Below are 26,970 nucleotides of genomic sequence, written 5' to 3'. Positions count from 1 at the left end.
CACAGCTCGCCGGCGAGTACAGAAAGCCAAATACTTCTGTAACTACAGCTGTCCAGTGTCAGTTTGCTAACTCATTTAATCTCTGTAAAATCCATGGCTTTAAGCAGAAACACCAGATCTCTAGAACCAATTCTTTTTTTCAAGCAAAGCACAGCTGATACTTGGGACAATGAAAAGATAAGCTCACTGGGCTGTGTAACTGCAGCTGAACAATAAGCTAGCTAAAGGAATGGTTGCTTGTAAGGCATCGCTTGTCAGGCTCACAGCCTTAAAGGAGGCTGCTTAGCATGAAAACGCTGAAGAACTGGGTGTGCAACTGCAGGCTGTTCTTGTCCCTGGGGTGTTATTTGCTCTCACCACAGTCATAAAGCCTCTGAGACACTGAGAGAACTGCCTTCGGTCCACAGAAAAAGTACTAAAGCAGCGAGAGGGAGATAGACTGCCTTAACATGACTATAAACTTTGTTCTCTGCTGGTAACAAAGGAGAGAAGTTTTTGTTACTGAAAAAAATCCAAGCAGAGGGAAAAAACTGAACAGCAAACAAAAGCAACACTGGTCAGTTCATTTTGGCACACAGGCTACTATTCTCCTGCCAATGTCAATGTAGTACATGCTATAAATTTCAGTTGTGTTTAAATAAACACCAGCATATAGAAACGCTTTGAGTCTGCCTAATGCAGACTGTCTGTCGACAGGGCAGAATCACTGTACTTCAGCTGAATGATCTCAGAATTAAAATCTTTAGTTGCTCTCAAAATACACGTACCTGCAATCCCTTGTAGCAGCCCACAGACATTAAAAATGCTTTTCTTCATAATACTCTGCACACACATAGTAAAGACAGACACGAATGCCACAGCACAGAGAATCACGATTCCCACGGCCAGGAAAATAGCGGTTGCCTGCCAGAACCCACTGGCAATCTCACTGAAGTTTTCGGCGTAAGGACCACAAAGCGTGTCTCGTCTAGAAAGCTGCATGTGGGAGATTCTGGTGCAGCGCCCATAGATGCCCAGCGTCGGATGATAAGGCTCCTGCGACCCCCCTGTTCTGTTGTCCACATCCTCGGAGCCTGAAGTCTTTGCTTTGCCAATCAGCCAGTCTGCACTCATGAAAGCGATGAGCTCTGCAAAAGCCACCACAATACTCAGGAGAGTCCACAGCATTGACCGACACGTTACAATAACATGACACATATTGATGTCCAGTGCTTGCGATCAGTGCAGCCAACAGTCTTAAAATCCAGGCACAAGGGGGAAAAAATTAAATAAAGAAAAAAAAAAAGACAAAGAAAATCACTGTGGCTGCTCTACTTGCTCTTTCAGTTCTCTCACAAAGGCCAAGATGAAATTTGTCTAGAGAAAAAGTGAACAGCCCCAAGTTTTGCAAGCAGTGCAGTCATTTGTTCTCTCCGTTTAGTTCCTCCTTTTTTCTGTCTGGGATGCTGAGCTCTGGAGTGCTCTTCTCTTTCTTAATATTCATACTGGCACATGACGCTGCAGGCTGGGGGGGGAGGCCACAAGGACTGCCCACTGTTTGACATCACACACCTACAAGAAAAAAAAAAAGAGACAACACACCAGCAGTGAGAAAAAAATCTTCATTTCCATCCCCACAACGAGCCCCGATCTGGCACAGATCCACATCAACATGCCAAAGCTCTAACAAGGGCCCATCAGACAGAGCCTGCTGAAAACCTCCTGGGTTTGTCCCACGGGAGTGATTAATCTCTGGCTGCCCAGCCATACTTACAGTATCTGCTCTGCCCCATGCCATTGTGGGTGTTTGTCAAGCACTTAGCAAACCAAGGTCTCAATAACAGCCCTCAGTCCCACCCACTCCTACCACCACACCCCCATCGTCTTCCTCTGGTTGAAATTACCAAGGTTGCTGGCAGTTACCCAGAAAAACGTTCATACATGTTCAAGGAGTTTCACAGACATGTAGTTCCTGCTTTCAGCTTGGGGAGGCTGCAGGGAGTGCCTCTGGGATGGAAGCCGGGCACAGCTGCGTGTGCCACTGGCACCCAGGTGCAACGGGCAACGAAGGAACCTCGCTCCCACCTTCTGTGCTCCTGCTGACTGCACCTGCACCAACCCCGGCACAGAGCAGGCACACAGGACTGCAGCTGGGGATGGCCTGCCCCGTGACGTGGTGACATCCCTTTGGAGTGGTGTTTCCCTGGGTTCCATATTCTGCTTTGTACCAGAAAAGCAATCTGCCTGCAGGTACATCACACACCTCGTCTTGAACTGATCCCAACACCAGCAGCTCCTGGTGACTTATGGCACTGTAAGCAGCATTCTGTGGAGAAACGCCCCAGCCACTGCCAAGCGGCCAAGAGCCCTGGCGAGAGCGGTTGCTGGTCAGCCTCGAGCTTCCCAACTCCTCTCAATTCCCCGCTTCCACAGTCCTGTGCATGCTGGGACTGCAGCAAAATGTTCCCCAGGGCCTTCCCCGAGCCTTTATGTTGCCTTTCAACAGTAGCTGATGACATTCCCAGAGTTACACTTATCTGAGTACAAGAGGCAATCCAGAGATCACTGCTTCCAACTCGGATCCAAATATTGGTCTCAAAATAACGAACGGGTCATTGCACACGCCTCTGGAGCTGTGTCGCCTGAGGGCAAGGGTGGGAGCAGGAAATGCCCTCATGTTACCCGCTCTGTGATGAGAACGTAGCACTTCCAAGTTTTCCCCACAAAAAAACAAAATAATGACATTGAACTGGAGGGCAAGAGAGTCGAGAACCAGATCTGCACCCCACTGCTGCCAAACACCAACTGGTCGGCAGATGCCAGAAAAACAGACATCCCCAATTCTTTTTCAGCTTTGTCATGTGGTTGGTATTTAATTTCTTAGGAGTTTTGAGTCCAGTGGCAGAATCCTAGTCCCACTGAATGCAAAGTGAAACACATACCCACAACTTCCAACACATTCAGAATTTCATCCAGCAATTTCTACTCCCCTCTGTACTAGTCACAGTGAATCATCTACACGATCTTATCCACATTTCTCTTCCTTGTCTAGATCTGCAGGCTCCTCTGGCGCTAGCAGATACACAGGCTTAAGCTGCTGTCCCAACAACTGAATTGTGTCTCCCCTAGTTCAATGTTTCAGCATTGCCTTAAAAAAAGGCAAAATATATATTAGTTGTGCTTTTAGCCATACTGAGGTAACAGTTCAGCTTGTTTTCCATTTTTTGGGAGAAAGTATGAAGTTTTCAAGCAACCTGACACATTGATGACTCGAATACACCCTTTGTAATAACAGAGAGCTGAACTGTCAGCCTGCCAAAAAAAAGTTGATTTTCTCAGTATTTCCACTTTAAATAACAACTGGAATGTAGAAGATGTCCACTACAAACCTACATTCTTCTGATGACATCTGCACAATTAAAGATAATTTAATAGAAAATGTCTTTATTTTTTAAGAGAAGTTCCAAAACGCTCTAGAATCTTTATTTCTGTGCAAGCACCACACCTGTGTGAACTCCTCATCTTTGTAATTCCAGGATTTTAACTGAGGTGCAAGAGACAAGAGCTGAACACCCATTACAGTAGTTACTGCTTACTCTGTACCTGCTGAACATAAAATACCGTTTATTGAACACAGACGGGAACAAAGTTCATGTTTACTTAAGTAGGTGGAAACTCCAGATGAATACTGGCAGCCACAAAAACGCGGCACTGATACCAAACATGGGACGCTATATTAGAATCAGAAGAAAAGACCAAACCACGGCGTTCTTTTCCATTTGAAATGCAAGTGAAAGAATGAACTGCAGTAACGTTTTAGAACACAGCACCTCCAGAAAAGTCACTGCACAAGTGAAATAGCCTGTCTAAAGATGATACGGAGATTGTGTCAAATCTGAGGACTTCACTGGAACATATACTTCCTTTTTTTGCAACACAGGGAAAATTCACAGCACCTAAAAGTTAGTGAATATCATCAGTAACTACAGCTCAACAGAATATACTTTGCTTTCCAATGAAACTTTCACAATTTGGCTTTCCCCAGGTAACGAGTACTTCATTCTGGTACAAAAATCTATCTCCAGTGCAATGTCCCCTTACCCATGGGAGAACTTCTGCATAAATTTATTCTTGCACTAGGGATACCCTCAAAAGGGAGCATCACTCACCTACAACTCCTTTTTGTGAGCAGACAAACAGAAACATAGGAAGTAGGATGGCAAGACCAGACAAGGGGCAGGGGCCAGTCTCCTACAACTCCTTTTTGTGAGCAGATGGACAGAAAATATATGCAGTAGGATGGCGCACAGCCCAGGAAGGGCCAGGGGCATTTCTTCTTTGTGAGACTTAGGAAGGAAAGATTGCTTATAAAAGTACTGGACATAAGTCACAGCTCAGTCACACTTGTGTAGTTAACCTTTTCCTTCCAAGACACCCCACCCCGAGTTTCTAAATGATCCTAACCAATTCTCACTCGGCTCCAACAACATGTTTATGCCATACATCAAAGTGTTTCCAGCTACAGCCCGTGCTAAATAACTGCTTCATGAAGCTTCTCTCCAGCACACTGCTCATCCCTTTTCTTCCATTTTTGCTCAAGAGAAACTCAAGGTAGGTCCTTGTGAGGCTGAAAAGTGGCTGTTTAGTCCTTCTCTCAGTTTCTCATTCTTTGACAAGTTTTTTCCATGACAGAAACTGTATGTTCTTCACAGCATGCCACTATCCACTTCTGACTGACTGTAAAAATATTTGCTTTGACAGCACACATTCAAAATATACAACAGATCTTTAAGCCCTTTGGTATTAACTCATTCAAAACAATTCTTGCTGAGGAAGCAGATGAGAGAAAGTAGGCTCGCCCCTTAAGCATTTGGGCCTCCCCCTATTTTTACTATTGCGTTCAATTGTACAGGTGTGGAAGGAGACCATTTGTACTGGGGGAGCGGGTGCCCCTGGAGGAAACATCCCCGCATGGCAAGCGCCCACGTGAGCCACACACTACAGCAGCTCCCCAGCACAAGGGTCTCAGCAGCACCATCCCACCCCACCACAAAACCCACCGTTCCTCAGCTGGGCAGCACAGCTCTTGCGACAGATCCAAACTACACCTTCAGCCTCATTTACTCTGCTCCCTGCACACGGTCACGGTCAGGTTCCAGATTAAGTGGAGTCTGACACTGTGAAAAGGTATCAGTAAGAACATCGGATCCTCACAGCATTCAGAGAGAATAAAATTCAGTTCCTAAATGCATTTTAAGCTAACCAACCATCTTAAAATATCACTAAAACTTTCTTCCTCTTTAGATGTATTTTTGACAGTCAGATACTTTACCTCAAGTTATACTTTCACATCACCAGCTAAGCCTATTCAATTACTGCCTTTTGCTACACAACATTGCTATATACTAAGTACATAAATAACATCTATTTTTCTAAACTAGATGAAGAAACACGCTTCCCTCCATTTTGCTTACACTGCCAAACCCAGAAAGTCATAAGCTGATCCAAATTATAATATCTGAATTAAGGCTTTGATTTTAGAGGTGTTGAACTGCAAGGTTTTGCTTTTGCATACCAGGCTGACAGAAAGGAACAGCTGCAAAGTTCAAATTCAAGTCAATCACAAGCGACGTAGGAGAGACTTGCAAGTATCTTCAGAACAACGTTATGGCCATCCTTCATGCTTCCTTTAAGGTCTGACTGAAGACAGGGACTCAGACTAAACCCTACAGTCAGCTTTTGTCCTTCCCAGCCTGGTTCTGTCAGCTCGAGAGTGAGAATACATCATTTTCAGATAAGTGGCTTTTAGCTTGGCTTAAACAAACAGGCCACACAGACTGCTGAAACAGTCCCAATTTATAAAATAAATCCAGACACAATTAGACATTTTCTTCTAAAGCTTGCTACAGTCCAAAGCACAGCTACACAGAGGAGTTTCTAAACCTTGTCTACAATACACAAGCTCGAGCATCTCATAACCCAAAATGTGCATATCTTGGAAGCCAGGGTTCTGCTTTCTCTGAAACATTGTTCATTAGCAGTTATAAACACTATGAAAATGCTCTGAACTGTGAGAGTGTAAGTGGCTCCTATTTATGTTGATGTTTGCAGACTAATTATTTAAAACAAACAGAAAGAGGCTTACACACCAGGACTCAATTACCTCAACTGACCCCCACCCAGGTCAACATGAGCTTCCACTTTATGCACTTCCATCCTTACGTGTTACTGGATAAGAAAGCTAGTCTACTGTGAGCTCACCCTGCCTGGCAGTGAGGCAGCCACCAAACCACATAGGCAGGAGGGACAGCACTTCAACAATGTGAGATGAGCATCGGAGATTATTCATTTTCCGCATGATGATAAATGGAGTAAAAAATCTCCCCCTCCCGCTTGGTCCCCCCAGGAGCTGCTGCTCAGGAGGAGAAGGCAGGCTCCTGCCAACTTCCATGCAGTCTTCAAAGCAGCAGACCACACGCTGAGCAGCATTTCTCAGTAGACACCATCATGAACACCAATTCACCTTGCTGAACATGCACCTCTGCATTTCTGTCCACACACACTTGTAGGTGACTCACAAATGTAGGAAAAGGTATGTTTGTCACATTCTCCTGTCACAAATGAACAGGTACAACAATTACTACTTAAGGAAAGACAAGTTGTCCTAAAAGGTTTGGAGTATGCTTTCTCTGCAGACCACGAGGAACTCTGCTGGCACTGGTTCCTGGTAAGCACTGCATACTCACCACAGGAAGCACCTTGACCAAGAACTGGGAAGGACACTTGGCTACTTCAGTGTCTCTCTGTTTTGTTTTTTAAATGCAACACATTTCAAAGTCATAAAAAATATTCAGGGTCAAATAACAAACCAGGAGAAAGTGCTTTAGAAGTGAACTGGTTGCATAGCTTCAGACAAACAGCAGAGAACAAGCAAAGAATTCCCTCCCCCCCCCCCCCTTCGGATTTTCACCAAATTATTGCCTACTGAAACAACACTCCAGAGCAGAGATTTTTACTTGAAGAACAAAAAGCAAACCTTTGATTAGTCATCACTTGTGAATTAAAGGAGTAAACATTTGCATATCTCATAAATATTTAACTGTGATAAACCTGCACAGGCATATTAATGAGTGCATTATTGTGACAGGCTGTTGAAAACAGGCCATACTCTATTCATAGACAGATGCATTTCGCTGGTAATAGAAGGAATGTAGACTTACAACGCATCATATCTTGTTCTTGTTGGCACAATATAAGATGTGAAAAATAACTAAAAGCAGAACAGTTAAAACTCACTGGAGTATCCTTGCCTTTCATCTGAATTATGCCCTATTTACTTCAGCTTTTTCCTCTATCAAAGGCAGAACCTGTAGATGTAAAATCTTAAACTATCACTCGCATGCCCAAATTCTATGTAAGCCAACAGGTAAAAAATAAACAAACAAACAAGGGAAAAAAAATGCTGTCAGTGACTGTTGCTCTCCTATGGCTGCACTTGAGATGGTTGTTCCATCCCATCTTGCAAGTGGGCTTCTTCCTATCCTGCTACGGAAAATGTCATCTAATTACAGGTGGATTTGTTCCTAGAATATATCACTGTAAAAGAAATGAATATAAAACTTATTTCCAACTTTTTTTTTTTTAAAAAAAAAGCAGTTGAAATGTACTATTCTCTTTCTGACCTCATTAAAAGCTGTGGCAAAACTCCCACTGACTTTAATGGGGCCAATACATCACTGAAATATCACTAGAAGACTGAGACTTTCCAAATTTTTAGACCAGCTGCAGGGGAGGTTTAAACACAGGATTCATTTCCCTCTTCCTTCATCCAGACAAAACTTTGCTTATTGCCCCCCCACTAAGAGCACATCAAGCTAACTCAGATTTCCAGCATCTCCCCTGAACCACAAATTCTGAGGCAGGAGATTTGTTCCATTGCTCCCTATTTATTGACTTAGAAAATTCCTTAAATCTACAGTCATTACGTTGTGTTTTGAAAACTTACTCAAGATCTTTTGCAATTCCAAAATTTATTAAAACCTATGAGGCTCAGGAAGGCTAATGTGTAGCATTTCTATTGTTGCTATCTCAAGAGAAAATTACACATCACATAAAAAATCATCACTAAGGGAGCAATCTTGGCTACAATTAGTGATAGCCTAACTGCTCAGGAATTTACCAGCTGGGAGTGGAATTGAGAATTTCCTTTCCTACTTGATTCCCCACTAGCTCACTGAAGTCTCAGTCTTCAAGAGTCTCATCTGAAGCCCCCTTTCTTGGTCACCTACAACATCCCATTAAATGGACCCAAATAATTCATTGTACTGTGATTACTTCTTACAACTCTTAACTATGGCTTCTACGGGACTTTGGTGGGGGAGAAAGGGTGGTCAGGAGGAAAATGGGACGTCAGAAGGAAAGTACTACTAATATTTGGTAGCAAACAAATCCTTGGTATTTTTATACTAAGGATTTTTACTTTAAAAGGAAGCTAGGGTTTGGCTGTCTAAATAGTTAATAGTGGGTGTATGAGCTAGCTAGAGTGTCAGCCCCAAAAAACTTGGAATCCGTGCTTGTTGTAAAAAGCAATTCAGTCCCATGAGTTCATCATGACAGATTTGGAACTACTGTTAATAATTTATGAATATTGTATTAAGATATTTATTATACTAATGTATTGGCTATTGTTTAATATGAGGCTGGTGAGAAAAACAGGCAGGAAAGGAAAGAATGACTCAGTTATGCCACTTCTCAGCAAACTCTGGAGAACTGCTTACTAAAAAGACAATACTGAGACAGGAAAAGCCTCGCAAACAGCAGATCAAAGATGTGAGGACTGTTTCGGAAGGAACAGTCTCTCAAATCAAAGGGAAGAGAAGGGAAGAGAAGCTGTTTTGGACAAACAACCTTCAGAAAAAGGCACTTACTGGAGGTGCCTGTTGAAGTTAGGCCAACAGGGGACACCATATTGGGCCCCTCATTTGCCTTTAGGCAAAGCAGACACCACTGCAAACAGCCTTGGTTCTTTCTATGAAGGAAACTGCTTCAGTTAACTCTTGAAGGGAAACCACGTGCGTTCACATTTGTGGCTGCATTAGTTAGCACAGCAATCACAAAGGTTATAGATCTCCAGCCTGTCTGAATGGCCCTGGGTGCGTCATTCCTCTGCTGAGACCAGACCCAAGGCTGTAGACCTGAGGACTGCCCTTCGCAAGCAGGAAGGACCCAGAGGTGTTTGCACTGCTACTCACTGCATATGCTAGTAAAAAATCTTCCCAGTCCTTCCAGAAAGCTACCAGTTAGCAAGTCACCTCCACAGGCATTGACTGTTCCCCAGGCTCATGATGTGTAATGTTCTCGGAAAGGATGGGCTTTTGGCAGAACAGGATGCACTTTGGATCTGGGCCATACAGCTCAAGCAAACTACCTGGCTATGATACCAATGACAGGTAAGATGGAGAACCTATCATGTTTCAAATTGTATGTACCCATTTATGTTCCTCGTGTTTCAAACTGGAAGTGAAATGTCCTTCAAAAATAATCAATACAGATGAGCAGCTCAGCACACTAAAGCATACAAATGTGTGTACGTGACAGGAACACCTTCATTGAGCACACACTGACTTTTCATTCTACTGGAGACGAGGAGAACCAGTAGTGACTCAGGTAACTGAAAAGGGTCATGATGGATCAGAGCTGCCATATTTCCGTACTGGAAAGGCAAGTAGACATCTGAAATATCTGGGCACCACACACAACAGCAAACTTGAAAAAAGTGCCTGCAAATCCTTTCATCTAGTCTGGAAAAATGCAAAGTACTCAGAGAAAAAGAGACATACAGTATCTTTGTGAACATCTACTGAATGTGAGCTTTAACTGTTATTAATGGCTAAACTTTTAACCATGGCCAAGACAGAACTGAAACGAGATGTTTCTGATACTGCATATTTCATTAATTAATAATGACAGGAATGTTGTGTGCAGTTGGGATCTCTAGACTTTAAAATGGAAGCTCACTGCAAACAGCTCAGAAAGATCTGAACTAGTAATTCAAATTCTGCAAACCCCATTTTAGAGCAAGAAACAAAAACCCAATGATTTATTTTAGCAACTGGATTTAATTCTAAAGCCAAGACTGGACATACTTCTACAAGCTGAGCCATGTACAAAATTCTAGCTTGTTTTATGCATTTTGACTTGCTAGACTGGGTATTAGTAACAGTCCTCTTCTGTCTTTAAAATGTATACGACTGTGAAAATGAATAACTCATAAAAAATTTTAAAAGCTGACAAGAGCTAGAGGGAAAAACAATCTTTACCTTTCTCAGATTCACTTCCTCTGAAAATGCTCTATCACCTCTCTGTCACTGATGTCCTGTGGTTTGTGTCACAGCAGCACTTAATGGTGCAAACTAAAACTGAACATGTGTGGATACACGCATATAGGTAAGGTAGTGCTACACCTTCCTGCTATACATAGGAAAAATTAAAGGAAGAAGGCATTATTAATCATCCCAGTTTTCCGGAGATGTTCCTGAGTCATAAAACAAAGTCTATAGCAATACTGGGAACTGAACATGAATGCTGCCAATGCCAATCCTAAAACTTCGGGTGTTTGATACACCCCTCAGTGTCATGCACTGTGTCATCCACTTCTCTTGTCATCCTTCAAACACAAACCTCAGCTATTCCTCTATCACTGTTTATCACCAGCCCTGACACACTGCCTGCAAAGTTACTCCTCCTTCTCCATCAAGTATGACCATGGAAAAATGATACTAAATGAAATCATCCTATCTCCAACAGTAACTTTTGATTTTCTTGGTCACAGAGAAACAGTTTTGTTATTAAACTGTACTGTTTTTCCTACTACACTGTTGAAATAGATAACTTCCATAGCAACATGCCACAACAGCTTGTCCATCATTATCAGGAAATACAAATTCATCTGCAAAGAAACAAATTTACCTCTACAACTACCCTTATCAACCTGCTTCAGAGAAGAACGTAACTTCAGTCACAACATCCCCTATAGGGCATGATTCTGCCCACATGCATATCTTATCGAAGAGAACAAAGCTACAGGGCAATGGCAGATATTCAACAGGTCCCTCAAGGTTACAGGTAACAGACTTACTTCAGGACAGCCAGCCTTTTTATGTATTGGGTTGGTGAGTTTTCTTTTTAAAGCTTTCACTGACATTAATCCTTTTGAAAGCAAATGCAATCTAAAAACTACCATAAATTTGGCATGTGGTTGTAGTGCAAAGCTCTTGATTATGTCTTCCCCACTCGAAAATGCAAATAAATAAACCTGCAGAGCTGCAGATCTCCCAATGCCTGAAAAGTCATGTACTATTAAGAAAAAATCCCTGCATACTACCAGCTTGAAGAAAATCTGTCTGCTTTGTAAGTTTCAAACATTCAATTGGATTCTGAAAATGATCCTTAAAGATAAGATTGTGCACTAGATTTTCTTGCTGCATTTCAAGCTCTATATAAATACAGAGCTTCAGTGCAAAATTAAAAGTACAGTGTACATACACAGCACAAGAAACACTTTCATTAACTGTTCATCATGCAACTTGCTGTTTCAAATCCAATCTATACAGTGCACTGCATTTTGTAAATTGAGAATGGCAATCCTTAGCATGAGTTGGTTCTTTAAAAGACATGGTTGCAAATTATAAATTTTATCTTCCACTTCCTAATAAATACCCTCTAGAAAATCAGCTCATTTAATCAGGGACAAAATTAAGCAGATATGAATAAATCATTAACAGCATTTATAAAATGGAAAGAAAATATGGTAATACAGACCAGACATTTAAACATTTATCAGAATTTTACTCAGAAACTTATCTCATGAATCCACAAAGACCATTCAGTATCACAGCTTAAGCTGTGCACAGTGCCAACATTTGCATATATTCCAGTTCACAGTATTCTCCTCAAACACATATCTCAGTTGTGTTCTGAATAAACTTCCAAGTTCACGTAGCTGCACATTTATCTCTGTCTCAGGTGGGTAGAACATGCTCTTCTACCAATCCTTGCCTATTTGTTTATGTTAAGACTGTAGAATTAATAGTTCAGATAAAGCAATCCAATCATCAAAACCATTTGAGCCTAAAATGGAATGTAATGAGCAAAACAATATTTTCTCAGTTTTTGTCTTTTTCAGGATGCTTAGCTCTATGTTCTCTTGCTGTTGAGTAAAAAAGTTATGAGATTAGCCCAAAGCATCAAGGGAGAGAAATAAAGAAAAAATTAAAATAGACTACTTAAACACATGCATGTTGAGAGCAAAAGGCCAATGCTATAATATCTGCAGCTGGTTTCCTTTGCCAGCAGGGTTTTGTTTTGTTTTGTTTTTAATGAAGCACTGCTTAATGTACTGAAATGCCTTCCAATGATTGCTGCTCATTACTAAGCTTCAGATCTCTGATAATGCCTAAAATCTTGCTATTTGACACAGTTACAAGTTTTATCTTGTGTGTATATATATATATATTTGTATATATATATTGTGTGTATATATATATTTTGTAATATATATATATTACAAAACTTGGAAACATTGTCTCCTTGCAAAACAACTTTCCATTCTTCCTGCCTAAAGACTGAATCAGGAGATTTATCTATTTTTCATTATAGCAGGAAAAAGATTAGGGGACACCAGAGATCTTATTTTATTTAGTTAACCAGTAAAAATACCTACATAAAAAGCTGAACTTCAAAAACTATCATCTTAAAGCATTAAGAAAAAAAATGTTACAAATTCAACAATCCACTGAATAAATCAAAATGGAAACAAAGCAGCTTCAATGCACATCCAGACCCCTGCCAGCCTCCACGCACTGTTGGATGAGTAGTGTCTGCAACACACGCAGGTATCATCAGCTTGGCACCTACTGTGACAAAATGGCACATCAGGCTCCCCTTGCATATCTGTATGACAAGGAATACAATTCTACATGAATTGGACATAACATTAATTAATCTGTGTTCAGTGAATGCCATCTTCAAAAAAGTAAGGAGTTATTTCTTTCAGGGTGTTGTTTTTCTTTTAAACTTTAATTCATTGTCTACAGTAAGAGTGGACAGATCAGTTTGGTGTTTTGTATAGGATAAATTCCAAAAATACACCTGTTGGTGTACATTACACTTTCTGCACTAGGGTAAAACAGAGCTTTCAAAGTTAAAAAACAAAACACAAACAGGTTGAACCAACCATTTCAGCCCTTGCTCCTGGAATCATTTTCATCTGTGTATTCTCTGAGTTGTCAAGATTGCACAAGAGTAAAATAGTAGAAGCTCTCAAAGCTTTTTGCTGGACCCTGGTCCATTTGTAGTACAGCCAAAAGATGCCAAAAGATTTAACTGGTCAGACTCATTTGGATAATGATTTCATCTGAATTGAAACTGTGAAAATACCAAGTGAACTGAGATGATGTAACTGCTGTTGCAAAATCTAGATTCTTCTGTAGCTCTCCTAGAAAGAGGGGTTTGTTGCAAGACAGAGATGAGAGACTTAACGCAGATGCTCCTGGGGATGCACCCAGAGGCTGGTTGGTACACATGCACAGCTAGGTCAGAGCTGTCGGCAGTGCTGCAGCAGCCTCTTGGCAGCTGTGCTCTCCTAGCTGCAGTTGGTGCCCTGTGCCCTTACTGGTTCTGTCCTTGTAGGGCCAAGATCCACCTCGACTGCCCACCTTTTTATTTGGAAATACTTGCCATGTACCAGGCTTTCACAGCGAAACTGTTGCCACTGGCTTTGTTACTGGTGGCATCTGCACTGCTGGTGATGCCTGCACTGGTATTGAGTCTTTTGGTAGCAATATTTTAAGATGTTGTCTGAGCAGCTCTAGATAGAGCACTAGAAAACACAACTTAAACTTTACCAAAATAGACAGGTTTATTATCCCTGGACTGGAAGAGACCTAATACAGATTGCTGTAGGAGATGAATGGCAATTGTGTTTGTCTGTGTTTAAAGACTGTGCCACTGACTACAAGAACACACAAGTTTGTTTACTGCACATGTTATTCCCAAGAAAGGAAAGAACTACTTTGTTCCTTTTCCACTACAACCAAAATCTGCTATCCTATTCAGGGAAGGGAATATAAAAGGCAGAAGATATTGAGCAAGTCATCCCTGTTTTTCTCAGTAGGGTGCTGCTAAACAGTTATTTTTGAATGGTTTCAAAATGAAGCTTAGGGTAATTCCTGCCTTCTAAGCAATTTCTGTATTTGTTCATCATGATCATAAGGGCATGACTCTGCAGTGTGATGTAAGACTTCTATGAGTCCTAGCAGCTGTACTGAACTCCCGAATGCTTTTTCAAAATACATAGTTATGAAGAACATCAGTACTTAAGGGGTTAACATAAAATGTTCAGCAACATTCTAAAGCATTTTGAAAAGTTTTAGAAGAGTCTGTTTACCTAGGACATACCCAGTATCTTGTCTTCCAACTGCAGGCTGAAATAAGAAACTGCAGGAATTATGCAGCATCGTAGCTTCACAGCAACATCGCACTCAACTGCCATATGCTGGAGAGAAATACTGCTTACAGCACAGGAGTAGCTGTGATTCTCTTTGTTATTCCACAGACAGTGTCTTGTATGCATGACGTCTTAAAAGTATTTAAAACGGCAATGAAATACGCTGCAAGAAGAACAAGAATGCATATAGCTCCTTTCCTCCAATGTGGAAAAACTTGTATGTACTAGATTTTGGTTTCTTTATGAGCTGTTACAATAAGATTGTATAAAAAGGTACTTGGCAAGTTGGTGGGTTTGTAGAAAAAAACCCCAAACAAACATGACAGGTTAGCTTAGATTAGGTGTGTGTCTGAAATGTAAAACTAACATGCTGGTCACAGTTACACCTAGTAAAACAATCCTCTCCCTTGTTTGAAAACTCATATTTATGTTTAAGGATTGCTTTTTTTTTTTTTTTTTTTTTTTTACAGGAAGCTATAAAAAGAAACAATAAGCAGAAAGTACTTAAACCACAAGCAAATGCAAGGAAGAGATAAGGTGAAATACTAAAAATAAATCTGGAGCAGCTGCGAGTTAGTGAGGAAGGAAAGTAACAGTAAAACATCCATGTCTTTATGCAAATATGGTTAAGAAAAATAAAGAAATAGGAATCAGCTGGTGAGAGGAAGAGTGTGGTGGAACAAAGCACACTATGGGAATGCAAACATATGCCGTTACAATAACCTGTGCAGGAAAACTGTACACGTAAGAGAAGGTCAATGCACTACTACTGTACTCAAAGACAATGAGAGTGTGGTAAAATATGAAAGGGAACAACAGAAATTATGGACATTCAGTTGCACCTGTGTGGAGACTGATGTACTCATTCATGCTCCAAAAGCCTGGTTGCTGATGGCCACCTCTGAAAGCCTGAGACATTTTCTAAGGAAACCCAGCAGTGCAGCTCAGCAGCACCACAGCTTCATGACAAAATGGGAGAAAAATAAGGTCTACGTGACCCGGGGCACATTTGACCAAGGTGTCCTCGCTTCATGTGCCTCCGAGCTGCAGATGCTTTATACCACTCACCTGTACAAAAACTGGCATAACCAGAAGTCTTACAATACAAATGTTAAACGATGACTTAAGAAAGCTGATAACCAAATTTTATAAGAAGCTGTAGAACAATGGCAGATAATTGGAACATATGCAAAATAATGGTCAGTGATGGCATAACTTGTGAAAACTCTGGGGGGATTTGTAAAGAGAAGTCTAATACAGAAGACTGGAATTTATGAAACACAGCAGTAACCTTTCTATGTTGAAGAATGCAGTGAAGGGGTGTAATCAACCCAGGCTCAAGTAAGACCAAGAAACAGGACACCTATGAACTCTTGTAAGCAATTCCTTTAAATCCAGGAAGAGCATGAGATTATGTAAATAAGTCTAACTGTTCCACAGTGTGTTCATTTAGAATGACAGGCAAAAACCCAATGCTTAATCGGGAGGAAAAGATCAAGAAGGGTCTTGGGACAAGAAGGCAGTTATCCCTCCATGCAACTGAAACTATGTTTTATCTCCTGAAAACACCAAGAGGACATGCACAGAAGAATGCTGGTGAAGACAACTTGAGTAGGGATAAAACCAGACACATCCCTTTATCAGACCCCAAACGACCCAGTTTCTTAAGGGTACACTACCACTGAAACTCTTTTAACTGAGGGAGCAAAACATTCAAGAGTTCAACATAGCTGTCAGGATTCATATAAGTTTTACATCACACTGCAAAGTCATATGCTTATGACCATGATGGGCAAATATGAATTGCTTAGAAGGGAGGAATTACTCTAAGCTTGGTTTTGAAGCAGTTCAAAAATAAATGTTTAGCAGCACCCTACTGAGAAAAACAAGGATGACTTGTCCATTTTCTCTTCTGCTTTCTGAGACAGCAGATGAAAAAAAGCATTTGTTTAGGTTTGTTGGTACTGTACTTACATGGTAGTTAATCACTGAAGAACAAGCAAAGCCTTTGTAAGACAAATGAAGCATGGAAACAATTAACACAGGAAAAAAATTTTTAACCTTTTTTCCCTCCCTGCCTTGGCAGACATAAGCCACATCTACATCAATAGTGAAAAAAAGAGGACACTGCAGCACTTCCATTACTGCACCTTTCTTAAAAGCACTTACGCTGATTTTAAAAATGTACTATAAACACAGTTGATTAAGTAAGACAGCATATAAATGAGCTATCTTTTAAAAATATAAATATTTATCTCAATAAAATTAAGCATCAGCATACAGCAGATTTTTTAGTGTGACAATACTACACATATACCTAAATTAATTCAAAGTTATGTTCTACCACAGTATCTCAGGGACATTGTTAGTCCAATACTGATTAACATGTTATGCATGCTATCAGACAGACCCGCTGTAAAAACCAGACAGAGAGAAAATAAAGAACACAACCCACCCAACTTTTTCCCCCCCAGCCATGAAAGCAAGAAACTGAAACCCATTTGATTCCAACAAAATCCAGGCAATGCCCACTGGGGAGGCACGATAGTGGTGTGTGTTTTGCTTTATTTTGAAAAGATTTGCTAGATACATTCTGCAGTAACTTGTCATGCACAATATTATTTAGCTCCTAGTTAAAATAAAATTGTGGCTTAAAGCACAAACAAATACAGACTATGACACTGATCTTTCAGTTGGTAAAATGCTTTCATGTACCCACCAGAATACTAAGACACAAATCCCTTTGGTTAGTGACGTTGTTTGAATTTGGTTCCCAGAAGAAACTAATACACAACATTAAGACTGTAGATATATCAGACTTCTCAACTACAGCAAAACTTTTGAAATGGTAAATGCAGAGATTTTTTTTTCCTGAGCAGAAAGATTTCATAGGATAAACTTAGAAATGCTCAGTATCATTAAAAAATTCTTACTTCATTGCCAACAGTTTATGAACTCATCGTTTCCAAGAGGCTTGCCTTGCTATTTGATCGCAGGAATACAAGCTTCTTTTGAGCATTAACATGCATCTACAATTGTAATCTTAGAAACAAAACAACAAACTGACTCAGTTACTATGTTTCACTTAGATCAGCTAGTATTCAGGAAGTGAGACTCTTGATTACTAATCACCTAAGAAACCCTTGAAATGATAAGTGACCTTTCAAAAGTTCAGGAGAATAAACATGTATCATGAAATCACTGGGAAACAGCTCCTCAAAACAGGTAATGGAGAAACTTAGTAGAGGGTGAATGTATCCCTGCATGTCTGTCACATCCTGAACTTAGTTTTGAACCTGCGAAAGCTGAACATCAGCCCCCTCCAAAAAAACAGGGGTGCTTGTTTTTCCCTCTTCACAATTAAAACTGATGCTTACATTATATTCATATTGCCCATATATGTGCTGTAACACTGGAAGACTACCTATGCCAAAAAATTGTTGTGCTGTGTTGCAATACTGTGAGCTGAGACAGTGGTTTACACTAAGTCCACCAAGCAGTTAACAAGGTACAATTAGGGGCTTTCCAAGACTGCATTTCAAAAAAGCAGACATCTGAAGAGATAATGAAAAAAATGCAGTAAGCTTAAACTGACTAAATCAAAGGTAACCCTTACAACCTCTCTCTATGGCAGACACGATCTGCAGTACAGGAATTCAACAGGCATCTAATTGGAATAGAAGTCAGTAACTGGACCTACTTATAGCACTTATTTATCATAAACTTCATCAATTTGAAGCCTTGGTATGTATCAAGGACTACAAATCAACCGACACTGATGAGATTAAATGAGGAAAAGGACAAATGCAGTAACAGGATACTGATGCATTTTAGAACAGCTCTGCTGCTTTCTCAGCCAGAAATGGTACATAAGAAGGAGATAAGCTTTTGCTCTATCTTAAGAACGTACATATTTGCTCAGATGTCCAGAAAATTGCAGACAAACAGATCTGGAATGTTTCTTGTAAGAAAAAATAAAAAGTGGGGCAGGAAGGAAGGAAAGGATCAGACCAAGTTACTTTAAAACTGTCCCATTCTCCCCTTCTCCATCAGGAGATGATGAAGTTTTGTTTTTATTTTTAATAAACAACTGAAGCATCCAGGAATCTGGACATAGCAGTAACACAGAACACTACTAGTTACTTCTTGAAAGTACAACATAGAATAGCTTGAAATCAAAAGAAGACAGTATTCAATGATGGTAAGTAACGAGAAAGAGAAATCAAGTCTATAAACACAGAGTGAAGAACAGCTAGCAGTACTATAGAAAAGGATCCAACTGTAAAATGGGTTGCAACTGAGTAGGAGTCAGAAGTATGACAAGACGACAAAAGCAAAACTAAAAAAGTAGAAGCTGAATTAGAATTCAGGGATGTGTCTGTACTCTTACCAGGACACAGAAGGCAATTATTCCAGGCACTTTCAACGCATCCAGCTTTTTGCTTTAGCAAAAGATGTAGATGAGACAAGAGAGTCCAGAGAACAGCAACAAGAATGGCCAGAGATCTTAAAAATGTGACGCATGAGGGAAGACGCAAGGAGCCTTAATTCATATGAAAGAGTAGATCTATAATATGGTATTAACTGAGGTAAGTAATACAACCAGGATCCTAGAAAAAGGGTTCACAGCAGTATATAAACCCTTAATAGATGGATGTTTTATCCACGAAATAATTCTGTCCTTAAATATGAGACAGAAGTTAATTAGGGTACTTGTAAAAAACAACTGCACGGCTGAATGGAGTCACCAGAAAACAGAATTGAACAGAAAAAAATCCTGTGTGGATTTAACATTCAAAAATCTGTATACAGACTTTCTCTACCTTTCCCCTAGTTTCAGGTTTCAGCAAAAGCTATGAAACAGCTGTGGCTGGGTTAAGCTTGCATGGCTGGGAAGAAGTGCAGTAAGAATTTCAGGGTGATGTGAAAAGAGTTTTCTTTTGTGGTGCAATCAGTCAAACTTTAGATTCATGCCTTTCACATGGCTGGTCTATAAACTCTAGGACAATAAATCAACCAAATCAAAACAGGATGTATAGGGCAGTCATTACGTTTCTAGAGCACCTCCTCCAGGATGCAGACACAAGACACCCAAGGGTTTTTGCAGTAACTTCCAGCCCAGGTGATACACACACTCAAAACGGTCCAGAACAAATTATAAAACTAAATCCCATAACACAATCTGCTGCTTGGCTTTCTGGTGGTATTAGCAGCATGTTGCAGGAACCCGCAAGAAAATTTTCATATGCCATCACAACCCAAGGATATTCTTCCTGAAGTTTTAGTTATGCTTGAACAGCTAAGGCTGCAGAAAGTAACTATGTAAGCATTAGAAAAAAATTCAGCTGACAGCTGTGGGAGAATTTAAAGATGGATAAGAGCTTCCTCTGGAATTAAAAGTTGTTGCAGTTCAGCCTAAAACCGAACTCCAGCACAGGTTCCTTTTGTCCACCAAAAATGTTAAGTTCTGCCTTATTAGAGAGACTGTTCAACACCTTCACTCTTAAAACACATTTTCATTGCTTACAACTTTACTGAAATAGCAGTTTGGGCTGCAACTTTCCACACCAGATGCCTGCCTGAGGCTGACTTTTTTTGCACAACTTTCAGTCAAACAGTTCAGATGTGACATCTTCAGATGTGACACTGAAGGGTGCACGTCTACCCTGATTTGGCAGTTGGAAGCCTTTCCTAAGTTTGGCTAGTGACTCAAACCTTCACAAACTGCACCCTTACTTTGCACACCTTTCCCTCAAGCTGAAGTCCTGATCAGAACAGCAGAGCAGAGTCATCATCCTCAGGGGACAACATGTGATTTCAATCAGCTGTGTACCATGACAGAGCAGAGCTGGAATCAGAGCTGAAGACAGGGCGTGATTTTCTCTCTCCTGCCAGCGACCAGGCTATGCAGAGGGCCAGGCTGGGCACCGCTTTGGAAGGAAACAGTGAAAGAGCTTTAAAAACTAAACCCGAAAAACCAACCCACCAAACACACACAAACAACAACAACCGCCATCACACCATGGCTGAAGACAGGATGGGCTGAAGGAATGAAGTGAGCTACAAGAACATGGAGAGTCTGGATCAGGGAGACAGGATTCACTGATGAAAAACCAGATAGGGTCTGTCCAGGGCGCACCCCAACAAGCTTACTCAGGGAGAGCAACTGGGTGTTAACAGTAAGATGCAAAAAGCACCTGGAAGTGTACAGAATCTATTTCATACAAGCAACATCAAATCTGACATTTCCTACCTTTTAAAACTCTGCATGACAGCATTCTTAACACTCCCCTTCTCTGCATCTGAAACGCTACTTTAAAATGTCCGCAAGCACTATTGTGAAGAGTGAACTCAGATGCTATAGCTGAGCTACCCAGGCAGGGACTCCTTGAGAGGCTAAACCTGACCTTTTTCTTCCCACCCTCAGATACATTTTCCTTCCATTTCCCTTGACCACTCTGGTGGCCACTGGATCCCTCCATGGGGTGACTGAATCCACCAACCTAGCAAAAGTTAACCCAGAAGAGAAAAGTGGAGGAAAGAAAATTCAGGAAACAACCACACAGGCTTCCTTTCAGCAAGCAAGTTGAACTGGCTCCCAGGGAAGATGAGAAGCACTCTACCTGGCAGTACGAAGCGGGCAGGACCACACAACAGAGAGTAGGTGGGGAGCAGAGCAAGACCTCCCCCTTCTCAGATAATGGACCTCAGCATCACAAGTTGAAGGATTATTTATTACAAAAATCACAGCGTGACATAGCAAAGCTTTAGAAGCAAGAACACTGTTGGCCTATCTAAAGCAAATCCATTATCTCTGTTTATAGACAAGCAATGTTTTACAATTGCTTAAAGCTCCCCACCAATTAGGGCCCCCAGAAACAGAAGCTTCTTCCAGAAAACATGACAAAACTATTGATACTTCTTCATTCACAGTCACAACTCTGGAGTCACATGCTGAAATCACTTCACTCCAGCGACGTTTCAGTGACTCACAGGCTAAAGTGCAGTATATTCCCCACAAACTCAGCTTTATTGTTTACCTCATATCTATGATACTTAAAAACAATAGTGCTTTATTTAGTCTCTCTTCTGTTCCTGTAGTTCAGTCACAGGGGTCCAATTGTACACAGTGGGCACCCTGCCCACCTCAAGATTAAAACTAGAAAAATAATCTTTCTCTTTTCATCATAAAGTTCTTCCTCCTTTACTCATGTTACAATTGAACTTGTATTCAGACCCTACACTGCAGACAGTTTTGAAGAGTTTTCTACCAACTCTTTCCTAAACGAAAGCCTGCCAAACCCACTACAACACCAAACCCTGACAACTGTTGCAAAAATTACATTAAAACCTGTCTCAAAAAAGGGGTCAGTGATCCAGCTCCCAGTTGTACTACTTGCATTTGAAAAGAACTGCAGCAAGGTGGCCAAAGAAGGAGCACCTCTGTCCTTGGATGAAACAGCCCAGCCTTCATTTTGCTCTGACACTGAGCAGGAGGACTGCTGTGACCAGAGCCAGTGACCCTGGTGCTGGCCACATACCAGAAGCCTCCTGGTCTCACCAGCCCCAAAACAGCTGTTGGAGATCCCTAGTGCTGGGTGAGACCCACGCCCACCCCCCCAAAGTTTCAGAGACCTGGGGAGGGCTGATTCCCCCATGCCATGGGCTTGCTGCAAGGATGCTAAGTGTAAATGTGAAGTCACTGACCATCCTGGAGCATACAGTAAGGCATGCACAACTTAGCTTCCCAAATGGTTCCCTGAAGTTCAGTCCTTATTTCACCAACATATAGACCCGACTGTGGCCTCTCCCCCCTCCACGATCCTCCTGGACAGAGCTGGGTCTCAATCACAGACCTACAGCATGAAGTGTCCTGAAGCCAGGAAGCGATTGCCACACCACTCTCCAGCTACAGACTAGCATCATTCATCACACCAGCTGACAGATCAGACTTGTACACTACGGGAGAAAGGAAAAGCAACAACCCCCACACACACACTGAGCGGTCTGCAGCAAGAATGAAAGATTCTTGCATCATGTTCTTCTTACACTGCTTTCAGGGCCTTTCTGGCCCGAACTCTTTTCCTGACCTCATCCACCATGACTATCCTCCAAGTCCCGTCTCAGAGCTCATTTCCTCAAGGGAGGTCAACAGTTATAAACTTCAGCTACACATGCATGTTAAAAAAACCCTACGCACAGGCTATAAGCAAGCTCTCAAATGAGCTTCCAGTTGGTTTAGTCATCCAGTTCCAGCAATCTACTTTGTTTCAGCCTGTTGTTCTTATCAAGCCACTAGAGTTTTACTGCAGGATGCTTCCTAGGTGCAGAGCACTTTTGAAATCAGAACATCATAAATCCTGACATGGGATTAATGACAGGAGGCTTCTCTGGGCTCTTGGAAGGTAAAATATACTTGTTGAGAACCTCCACCTCTTTCTAGACTGTCAAGTGCTGAAGTGCTTTTATTGTTACATACATAATTGAAAGTACCTTTACTCTGTGTCATGTGGCTTCAGTATACTAATCCTAAATGCAAAATGTGCCCTCTCAGAGTTTTAAAGAATTATGTGAACACTTACATCTAAAAGTTCCAACTGCAATAAATATATAATCAAAAAAATCTAATAAATGTTGCAAGTGCACATCATATGGAAAAACAAAGTACCTGTAAAGGGTAAGTGCACACTGGGAAGAAAGCAACAAGATTCAGCTTCCAGCAAATAATAAAAGTGTTAGCGAATTTATATTTTAAAAGAATAAATCACCTTTTTCCCTTCAGGAAGAGCTGATACTAACTTAAGTAATTCGGATTTCAGATAGCAGATAGGAAAGAATTTCTCTGAGGGAGATGAAAGGATCTAGGTAACACTGTATATACAATTAGAATTCCCGAACGTTTGCATCACTGGCAGTGTCTGCGGGTGCTGGACGAAAGATTAAACTTGATTAAATTGCAAACTGTACAAGTTTATTTACAGAGTCAGCAGTGAAACAGAGAATAAAAATCTATTTGAAACAAAGCTATTACCAATTAATCTGTTGTGAGGTCTGGACATATCTGAAATCAGTTTCCCAATTATTTTCAATGTAAAACCCCATGGTTTTAATGTAAGCTGAGAAATAAATGAAGTCTAGTGAAAGTGTTAGATGGTGAAGCAAAGGGACAAGCAAAATTATTTCAGTCCAAGAGTCTGAAGTAGAGATTCCACTGCCTATTTTGCTAAAATACACAGTTCAGATGTGTTTGTCACATGTTTCTAATTCATGTAATGACCTATTCAACTCAACTGCCGTTTATTTTCAGCACTAATTACTCATTCGCACATGCATTTTGTCATGACAAGATTTTGCTAACATGGAAATATTTCCTGGATAGTTTGGAAGCCCTACTGTTTTCTAAGCCAGATGCCCAGAAGATTGATTCAAAAATTGAAAACCTATGAAATTACCTGCCCAACAATGTATTCCAACAAAGAAACTGAAGGTTTGACAGGGAAGGACATGGAGATTCAGCAGAACATTCCTTATAGTCTATTTTTTCCCTGAGACTGCCCAGGACCATCAGACAACCAGCTGTATTCCTGTTCTTCATGGAGGACCTGAATGTACTCGTTACTGACAAAACAGGTTTCAACTCTAATCTAACAATATTGAATATAGACTTGAAAGATGTGTAAGAGTTTACTCGCAATTCCAGCAGAGACTAGATTTAACCTGTTCAACCTACTTCCCAGAATACTTTATAGGGAGCAGCCATTTTGTAGATTTCCAAGCTCTAAGAGAAAAACCTGAGGCAAACTTGGGTTTGACCCCCTTATTGCACCATGCCACTGAGATGAAAAAGTTGCTCCCGTTTCTAGAAGAGTTCAGACAGTCCAAAAGCAAGCATTTCTTTTCAGGAAACTGGGTTTAGAGGCATCATAAAAGATTGTCAAATTAACCAAAAATGTAGCTAAAAGGAAGGCTGCAACTTTTGAACAACAAAAGCCCCAAACAATTAAAATTACAAGCCAGAGCATGACATATTCCAGCCTTTGCTATTTTTTTTTTTTATTGTCTCGGTTTTTCTAGGCTTTTAAAATGTCATAAACTGCCTCTGTGCCAGAGAAGTTGCCTTTCCAACTCACAACTCTAAGTGCTGGTTTGTGTGAAATACATTGCTGAGTTAGCCTTCACCCCCCAGGTCTAATCATAAATTACACTGCCAGGCAGATTTTGTAAAAGCTTTTAGCACTGATTTAGCCAAGGAGATTGAAAAAAGATTGCTGAAATGGAAAAAACCCACTATTATTGATGGAATATTCTCTTACTTAAGCCATGCGTTAAGAAGTCCTCTAAAACAAATCCTGTTTCAGTCACCCAGGCAAAAGACAGAAGTCAGCCCTTCAGGGCCCTTCACAGTGTAATACAGGCTGAAGAATCAAATTTGCAAAAAAACTTTGAAAGCAATAAAGAAGCTTGTGAAAGGCAGAGCTAACTGGCAAGAAGTGATCACTGTGCATAGTATATGACAACATGGGAAGTGCTCTGAGGTGGATTAAGCTGCCATCTGATGCCAAAAGTCCCAGGTTAGAAGGTCCAAAGACAGTAAGATCCTACATGAATGTATATTTGGGATATTTTCACAGCCATTCACCTTATCCTCCTTAACAGAGGCCTCTGGCAGTAAAAGGAGAAGAAGTACAACAGCTTTCCTTGCTTTCTTTTTTGTAATCAACATGATTCGCATAACAGCCTATAAGAATATGCTGCTTTTTAAATTCTCCTTACTTAATAAGCATATAAATATTCCTGGGGTTTGTGTCTATAGCAATGAACCTCTGCAAGACTAAAGATTCTAGTGAGCTACATAAAAAAAACCAAAAAACCCACAAACAAATCAAACCAAAACCACCAAACACACAAAAAACTCTTTTTAGAGAACTCCTTTTGCTGAAGAATCTTTGCAAGTTGAATTTCAATGTTTCAAACATCCTCATTCTGAAAAACACCATTCACAAAACTGAAAACAGCCATTGTTCTTTGGCTGCAGCCATCAGCTAGTGCTGACAAATATGTTTGAAACAGATCTGAAAATCATATTCAAAATGTACCCTTTTCAGTCAAGAGTTACTGCACTGCTTGCACACTTTTTCATTAGACCACACAGAGTATATATTCTCCCTAATCCCACACAAATAAAGTGATATATGAAAAATATGTACAGAAGTTTGAATAAAATTTCTTCTCTAGTGTAGTAAGTTGTATCCAGCTATTAAGACACATTACGTTTAATGTGAACTGAAAATAATCTTTTAATGGCTTTTGTTGCACAACATCAATCCACTTGGTTGGTTAGCTGTCCTTCAAGGAAAAAAAAAAAAAAAAAAAAAGAGAGAGATATCCTTAGATGTGGGTTGAATTGATTTTCCCGTTCCATTTCATTGGTATTTTAATTACAGTTTTCAATTTCTGTCTAAATAGCTTCTTTCTATAGATCTTTAATATTTGGGAAACAGAAATAGAGGGATACTTCTATTTACCTCCCCCGCCCCTGTCACTCACCTCTCCCCCACAAAGTGCAATCTACAGTCTTCATTTATGAATGTTGCTGGCATTACTGTAAGAGCAAGGGAAATCTCTTTGTATCTTTTTAGACAATCTTTTGGCAAGTTAAAGATAATTGCTTACACAAAAAGCTGGTGCCTGAAGTCATATTTCTCTTTTAAGAAGGAAGGATGCAAGGTTAATTTAAATTTTCCTTATGTTGTTTCATAAGTTGATGAAAATTGCATTTAAAGCCAAGAACTGAGTTCTGAGAACAGGAAGAACTTTGACATGTTCATCAAAACTTTTACATCGCCTCCTTCAACAGCTAGTATGAGAACTTCTTAACAGATAAAGAAAGCAGAAGAATGCAGGACCAGTTCACAGGCACTAAAAAAACAGACTATACAAGTCATCATACACTTCTGTAGGGGTGTATTTGACCATGGTCTACCAGTATAATCATAACATGGGCCACTGAACCACAATGGTAGCAAAAAAGTAGTTAGTGGATGCTCTTACCACTTTGTCTCAGATACTCAGCCTATCTGCCTCTCAACACATTTCTGTCACATATCCTTAGGAAGAAACAAGCTTCCACTGCAAGATGTCCTCTTCCAAAAAGATCCTGCATTAACTTTTAGAAAAACAGTGAAGTTTTGCAGTCTCTAAGCAAAGGTGCCAGTTCTTCATAATCATGTACTTTTTCCTCCAAACAAAAACTTTGCTGCTGCTGCTGGCTGACCCACTCTTTTGCAAAACTCATCACATGAGTGCTCTCAGTCTGGAATAACTGCAGAAGTTTACCCTGTCACTCAGCCTGTCCTGTTGGTAGTTCTTCCCCTTCACTGCTGAGATCTGTAACATTTAGCTATGGATGAAAGAAGCAGATGTCTCCAGTTTGGCTGGCATTGGAAGAACAAAGGAAAATGCTAACAAACTGGCAAGGAAAACAA

The 26,970-nt window shown here is 40.6% G+C and overlaps 1 protein-coding gene across 2 annotated transcripts in view; it reads right to left on the bottom strand.

Annotated features, from left to right (window-relative positions):
* Positions 1-26,970, bottom strand: part of LHFPL2 (LHFPL tetraspan subfamily member 2) — a 125,623-nt gene that overhangs the window by 17,919 nt on the left and 80,734 nt on the right. Inside the window, exons 1-2 of one of the 2 annotated variants that reach the window (XM_005440337.4) lie at positions 1,754-1,816; positions 768-1,551 (exon numbers count right to left, since the gene is read on the bottom strand). In XM_005440337.4, coding sequence (XP_005440394.1) covers positions 768-1,197 — 430 coding nt within the window. In that variant the 5' untranslated portion in view covers positions 1,198-1,551; positions 1,754-1,816. Of the gene's footprint in view, positions 1-767; positions 1,552-1,753; positions 1,817-26,970 lie in introns of those variants that run through there. The other variant, XM_055698560.1, reaches the window with a different exon arrangement.

This window comes from Falco cherrug, chromosome Z, assembly GCF_023634085.1.
Source record: "Falco cherrug isolate bFalChe1 chromosome Z, bFalChe1.pri, whole genome shotgun sequence".
NCBI lineage: Eukaryota > Metazoa > Chordata > Aves > Falconiformes > Falconidae > Falco > Falco cherrug.
The sequence above is the reverse complement of the archived record's forward strand: the minus strand, read 5'-3'. Positions and strand labels throughout refer to the sequence as shown.